The following is a 7,286-nucleotide window of genomic DNA, read 5'->3' on the forward strand; positions in this document are numbered from 1 at the left end:
TTATTCAGACGAGACTTAATAGATCTGAAAGACGCAAAAAGGCGACTAATGGATGGACGTTGTTCACGCTAAGTGAGATGCCTAAACGGAAAAGATCCTCACGTAAGAATGCAATAACAGCCCGTTTATTCTGTGGCTATGGAACGTAAACCTGAGGGGAATAATTAGATAGTAACAAATATGACTTTTGCAATAGCGCAAAATGTATTCTGTATTTAAAGCAAATAATGGGTGATAAATGCAAAAACGTTGGGTCTAAAAATGAGCCGTTTGCTCTGTAAAGTAAAGAACAATATTGGGGGAAAAACTGGTAGAATTAACAGTGTAGTTTGTGTTCTGTTCAGCCTTGGGGGGAGGAAAAGAGGGAAAGACCAGGCAACTACCCCATGAGAATGAGGAGTTGGTGAAGAGGAGAGAGCCAGGGCAGGAGAATATCCATGGAGACACCTATGGCCTCTCAAACTCCAAGGCCAGGGCTGCCAGACTCCCTCAGAAAGGTCAGGATGCCAGTCACAGTCTCCACTAGGGGGCTAAGGGCCTGATAACCCTCAATGTTTTATTTCACCTGATAAGTTGAACACTCCAGAACTATTAAATAATCATCCTTTAAACTTTGAAATTACCCTTTGAGCCCAAAATTACAGCCTGGAAATCATGAATACCAAAGCGCTCCCAGCTCGTCTCTGCAACACAATAGTTGTGTCTTTGAGAATGACCAAAAGACCGGTAGGCTTAGTGTGTCTTTCCTGTGTGTGTTCTGTTCAGCCTTAGAGGCGATAGCTGAGGACCGGGACTGCGCAGAGCGCAGGGATGGGAAAAGGGTGCGTCCCTGTCAAGATGAACCGCAGAAAAAGAAAGAGAGAAGGCAGGTGAAAGCCCGAACCCGTGGAGACAGGGGCCGCTCCACCGCGAATGCCGAACCCGCCCAACCCCTTTGGAAAGGTTAGTATGATGGCAAGGAGGGGTCAGGCACCACCGTCCAGCAGCATTGCTTTCTCTCATAGACATCCAGGATGAAATACCTGACCAGTTTATTCAGCCATATAAATCCATACACATACTAATAATAGAGAGAAATACATGATACTGCCAACGATGCCATTTGCTCTCTTGAGTACACATCCCCATCAGTGATTGATGAGTGCCTGCTGTGTGTTACAGAACGAGCTCAGAAATATTACAGGAAGGGAGAGCTGTTGGGACGGGGTGGGTACGGCTCCGTCTATTCTGGTATCAGGAAGTCGGACGGACAGCCGGTAAGATGCCAGAATCTCTCCCCTCCCTGCCCTGTGCTCACAACCAGCTTTTCTCACACACATTCTCCAACGTGATCCTTAAGAAACATACAGATGTACTTCTTTTACTGCTACTTTGAATGATTGTATTCTTTCCTTTTCAATTTTCAGTTCTTTTTTGAATTTCATTTTTAGTTGTTGTCTACCTTGCCTCATGTCTAATTGTTTTACCAACCTGTTGTTATTCTTGATGGGATTATCAGTCTTCATTTTTTGTATCTACTGATATTCAGCTGCATAGCATAGTCATTAATTGCATGATATGCGAAACGAAATTATACCTCTCTAATCAACATCATGGTTTCCTCAGGTGGCCCTGAAGTACGTGGAGAAGTTTCGGGGATATGACATGGAGCTGGTAAGCACCTCTTTCATCATTTGTTCAGCCTCACATCAGTGCTGTGTCTTCTGAGTCACTTTTTATATTGACACTGTGTTCTGTAATTTCTTTCATTGTTTTGTAGCATATATAACTAGCAGCACATTATAACCTGGCTCTCCATATTGAGCACATGCCAGCTCTCATTAAACTGCCTGACTTCCTCTCTCCACAGCCTGGACAGGAAGAGCCCATCCCCAAAGAGGTGGCCCTCATGCAGGCGGTTAACGCCGGCTCTGGCCATGACAACGTCCTGAACCTCTACGAGTGGTTCGACAGGGACATGTCTTACGCCATGGTGCTAGAGCGCGTAGACCCCTGCAAAGACCTTTGGTCCTTTATTGAAGACCGGGGCGCCGAGCTAAATGAAGATGAAGCTCGGTGCGTTATCAAACAGCTGCTGGCCGCTCTCAGGCACTGTGAAGAGAGAGGCGTGGTCCACCGGGATGTTAAGCCGGAAAACATCCTGCTGCGGACTGACACTGGCCAAGTCAAGCTCATTGACTTTGGATGTGGTGATCTACTAAAGGAGACACCATATGACGATTTCTCAGGTCAGTGAGAGGAGCACTTTGTGTACATGTTAATAAGCATTTGAGAACCTATCACTAAGCACTGATATCATTCTGAGTGCTGGAAGGTAACCCCCCCACCACCTTTAACTTTTTCATGCAATAAAACAATGCTTTTAGTGTGAGCAAACTTCTGAAATCCCCACTTGACTCATTGTGTTACTGGTGTACTGTGGGATGTCTGTATTCACATGTGTGCCTGTCTTGTCTCTCAGGCACTCCGGAATACCTCCCGCCGGAGTGGTTTGAGCAAAAGATGTTTCTGGCGGGACCTGGGACTGTGTGGTCCGTAGGAGTAACGCTGTATGGCTTACTCCATGGCGACCTCCCCTTCACCACATTCGACAGGGAGTCAATGAGCCACGTGGAGTTCAAGGCGGGCCTTTCGCCAGGTGAGGAGCCAGCAGGAGTGTGAGGGGTTGTGCATTTCATGTTAATTTCCTTTTTCTTCTTTGACTAATCATACAATTTCTATTTCCTCTCTAACAAGAACTGCGTGACTTCATTGGCTGGTGCTTCATGCCCCGGCCAGAGGACCGACCATCGCTGGAGGAGCTCCAGTTCCACCCCTGGCTCCACACTTAAGTTCCCCTCATTGCCATTGTGCAAAATGCCTTTAAGGCCTTTGTGTAAAATAGATTGTAAATAGTTACAGTAGCAGTAAGTGAATATAGTTTAGTAATATAGTATAGTCTTAGGTAAAAGTCTGCATGCACCGTTCACCCCCCAGGCCTCACCAAAAAAGGAAGCTCCTAAAGGCAAGTACCTGATAAAGTTGTTGGCATACTGAAATTGGTCCTATGCCAGAAGACGAAGAGGTAGCTGAATTTTTTGCTTACTTGTTTCTCAAAAGTCTGTAGATTTGTGTGTATGCATAAATGATATGAATGGAACTTGTAACTGGTATTTTTTTCATTCCACTTCATCCCTCTAATGGAAAACTGCATAGCGACCGACATCTTATGAGCAGCAAAGGAGCCACCTAAAGGATTGACATGAAGACCCAGTTGGACACTGGTCATGACCCACCATCCATGCATAGTCCCATGGAGCCAGAAGATGTAACCCAGTACAACAGAGTATGACAGGTGAGCAGATAGAATGATGGTAATAGTTCTGTACTTAGGGAAAAGATGCTTGGAAATCCTCTGTGTTCAGAACCTTGTACACTCAAGGGGAGTAAAGGGACCAGACAGGGAGGTGGGGAATGAGGAGAGGCATTGAGAGTTCAGAAATCATCCAGCTGCAGGCAACTTGCAAATAAATGTTGTCATTACAATTAGGCCTCCATAGCACAGTGAAGCCCTCAAGGTGATGCTCACTCACTGGTTAACATGTGCATGTTTTAATTCTCTTTTAGAATCCTTGGATTATGTTCTGTCAGCCTGTCCTGCGACAAACTCTTCCAGCCTGGAATATGGAGAGTTAAGAGGACCAAAATTACAATAAATGCCTATAAACTATCTTGCTGTTGGCTTTGTGAATGGTGTTGCTACTTGTATGCTTGCTTAAGGTGTCCTGACACAGGACACTGTTCTCCACGATATGCATGTCCACAGTGAGACCAAGGGAGCCATCATAAATCCCGTTAGTTTCCTTGGGCAGAAGCAGAGCCTTGTAAGTAGGGTTGGGTATCGTTGGAATTTTATCAATTCTGATTCTTTTCGATTCCAAACTGGTGTTAAAAAAAAAAAGAGGTCAAATGTTTAGATAAAAATGTCATTATTCTTTTAAGCATTAACTGAACGTTCACAAAGTAAACAGTATTTACTAGTATTTACTAAATACATACAATAAAAACATGATCCACATGCATTTAAAAAATGATCCACATGCATTTAAAAAAATTAAATAATAGATAAAGATCAATCTAGAGCAGTTAATTAAACTAACTGCTTGTCGTTCTGGAGAGCCACACTTTTGACCGTTTACTGCGGTCCACCTTTCACACTGTTGTGACGTTAGCCATGCATGCTAGTTCGTATTTAACCCTTTCGCACGTAGCTTATTTTTATGCTATGTAGCGCGCGTGCTACGTTACATGGTTCGTTATGTTTTCACCAGTGTTATTAAGCTTCTCATAGTTTTCAGTTAGCATTTGCTATATTTTAACGTTAAATCGCTGTTTCCTCAAAGCTAAAATTATATATATATTTTTTTTTCCATATTTTTTCCAATCTAGTGTTCTAATCGCACAGGTTTAGCATGCGCGCTAACCGGCAAATCACATCGGTGTGACCGTACACGCGAAAAGGTACCCGGTACTTCGCAGCTAACACGCGACGTTCTTGTGACGTCGCAGCAACGTTTTTAAGAGAATGTTGCCATTTGGTGGCGTGGATGACGTTGTCGCGACGTAGTGCATTGGTCGGTTGCAGACGTTATTTCATGGCACCTGGATTACGGTGCCGCGATGTCGGACTTGACGTTGTAGCAACGTATGTTTGGTCATTAAATTGCGTTGCGGCAAGGTGACTGTTAGCTGGGTTGGCATTTTGGTTTCGGTTCCCAACCCTACTTGCAAGGAGATGTCAAGAGCCAGATTTAAAATAGAATCTAACAATTGTACATTTTGTGTTAATGACATCGAAACAGAAGAACATTTTTCTCTCTCGTGCGCCAGTTAAATTTATTGAGACGATGTTAACAAAGGAGGGGATTCCGAACTTCCAATATGGCGACATAAAATTTAGGTTTCTTTTGTCGGATATAAACTTAAAATATTCCTGTAAAAATGATATTATAATGGCTAAATAATACATTCATAAATGTACATTTTTTTAAGATTACCCAAACTTTTATTGCATTCAAAAATGAGACAGTAGACGCTATGTTTTCACTGCACGGCGGGAGATTTTTTTTTCCCGACCCCTGAGGTGTGCTGAGCTGTGAAAAGGGGGCTAGATTTTACCTACAAAGATTTAAAAAAAAAAAAAAAAGTTAAAATACCTAAATACGCTAAATTAGCTAAAGAAAAATACCTACAAAGAGAGCTCCAGCAACTGTGGAAAACAGTAATTTATCTAAAAAGCGAAAATAGGTAATTAGCTAAAACAGCTGTCTAAAGCGAAAATAGCCAAGAAGCTAACGGAGCTAATTAATCGAAAATTAAATAATATAACAGGTCATAGACCGCTTTAGGAAACAGAAACCATAGCGTGGTTGTCAATCAAGGAAGAAAAATCGTTCGACTGTTTGAGTTCGTCCTGGTGGTGCTGTGTCTGAATTCCTTGAAGATCGTGGTGCACCCCATGTCGTTCCACATTTAACTGCCATCACCCCTGCGGTCTCCATTCACTGTGGACACCAGAATTGGATCGCACTGTTGGTGCCGGTTCGATAGGAAGGGGGGAAAAAACTTTGTCACGGAGGACTTAGTTTTACTTGTACTTTTAGTACCTGTGATAGTAAATTCGTTTTTGTTGTTCGATCCAACAGGACTTTAAAATTTGATCTTAAATACTATCTTGAACCGCAAAGGAACTGAGTACAGAGGTGTTTGGTTTAAATTGTGCCTTTACTATTTTGTACATATTGTTAACAAGGTTTAAGTAATTTGATTTTAAATTGGACACTGATAATTTTTTATTTGGCATTAAACTTAAGCTTTTTTCCATTTTAATGCGTGAAAATGACTTTAAAATATGGAAAGGACTGAAAATATTATTTTTGATTTAGATTTAGTTGTGTTTGGTGTCACACTGTCTGTTTGCTTTGAAGAATTAATTTTTAAAAAGAGGAAAAAACTATTTTTGAAGTCTGTGTAGGCCTAACAGTAGCACAAACCAAATGCCATATCCTCTGTAATATTTCTCGTTTTTACTTCGGGAATGCCAAGGCTATGGGGGGATCACTTTATTTAAGGGCCGTCAGTTTCTGTTAACCGCTATAATTAAGCCTAACAGAACTGCTTGACCTTTCCAGGGTTCTTATACCACTTCTCTGTCAGAAACACGGTATGTTTTTACATGCTGTTCACAAGAAGAAAACAAGAACAATGCATGGATAATATCCAATGATCTTTCAATCTGATGATTTTCATAGCATAACAAAAATAAATAAAAGACCCTTATATTTGCCAGCAACTGTTACAAAAACTCTGCTATCGATATGGTTCACTCGTGGGCAAAATGTCAGGACCACTTGATTACTGCTCATATTACTTGAAATTTCATATTGTGACAACAGGAATGATTACCTCTGTTTGATTTCTTTCCACAGATTGCAGATGAGCTGCAAAAGCTGGATTGCCTCCAGTTTGTCATACACCCCCCCTCCCCAAATATCACAATCTCCATTCTAAAGGAGATACTGGTGAGAGCATTAGTGCTTTCTCTGTCTTCTGTTCTTACATAGCTGTGTCTCAGTTTCGGTGACACTACATGTTAGTAAAGTGTATTCTTTAACATGGGTCTGTCTCGTGGGTAGGCCTGCTGCTGATTGTTTTGGCTATGTTCCTCTGATGTTCATTTTGGATTGTTGTCATATCAATTATGCAAATGGTGAAAAAATTCTGCTGAAACGTCTCTCCTCTTTTTTCCTAGGCAAACCTGGCTGACACGGACTGGACGCAAAAATATATCACAGATATTGTTAATGAATTCTTACAATAGAACATGACTGCCTTCAGTGTCTTTATGGAGATTTTGTATGTGCTTCTGAATTTCTTTGTAAACTGACATGATTGAACCTGTCCTTTACTTTAGACTTTTTCCCCTGATGTTACTGGTTTTCTGCTCATTGTCAAACACAGCAGGTAAGTATTGCTATTGTTGGATTTACCAAGATGCATTCAGCTCATAAATGTTGTAAACAAATATATGCATGTCATTTTTCTTTGCTGTGGAATAGTAACTTGAAATAATCTTAAAACAGCACAATAAGAGCTACAGTGTTCCTAATTTCAACTTACTCAACAAAATGACTTACAAATGAGGTAGAGTACATGACAAGCAAAACCCACGTAAAACCACGTAAAGAGCCAACAATATTCCAAGTGCAGCATGACCAAGTTTCAATAGTATCAGCTGCAGAGGCTGA

The 7,286-nt window shown here is 41.5% G+C and overlaps 1 protein-coding gene across 1 annotated transcript; it reads left to right on the forward strand.

The window, feature by feature from the left end:
- The first annotated feature begins 77 nt into the window (after positions 1 to 77).
- Positions 78 to 2,831, forward strand: LOC118776099 (serine/threonine-protein kinase pim-1-like). The gene is made up of 8 exons (XM_036526181.1): positions 78 to 102; positions 345 to 497; positions 766 to 942; positions 1,162 to 1,256; positions 1,606 to 1,653; positions 1,850 to 2,228; positions 2,462 to 2,638; positions 2,737 to 2,831. The coding sequence occupies exons 1-8, from the start codon at positions 78 to 80 to the stop codon at positions 2,829 to 2,831; spliced, it is 1,149 nt and encodes a 382-aa protein (XP_036382074.1).
- Positions 2,832 to 7,286: the final 4,455 nt, after the last annotated feature.

The sequence above is a fragment of the Megalops cyprinoides genome, chromosome 4 (genome assembly GCF_013368585.1).
Source record: "Megalops cyprinoides isolate fMegCyp1 chromosome 4, fMegCyp1.pri, whole genome shotgun sequence".
NCBI lineage: Eukaryota > Metazoa > Chordata > Actinopteri > Elopiformes > Megalopidae > Megalops > Megalops cyprinoides.

What these genes read in the sequence shown, in the direction of transcription:
- LOC118776099 (XM_036526181.1), top strand. Translation starts at nt 78, where the DNA reads ATGCCTAAACGGAAAAGATCCTCAC. An exon ending in TAAACGGAAAAGATCCTCAC is followed by an intron (nt 103 to 344) that starts GTAAGAATGCAA and finishes TGTTCTGTTCAG; the next exon opens with CCTTGGGGGGAGGAAAAGAG. An exon ending in CGCCCAACCCCTTTGGAAAG is followed by an intron (nt 943 to 1,161) that starts GTTAGTATGATG and finishes TGTGTGTTACAG; the next exon opens with AACGAGCTCAGAAATATTAC.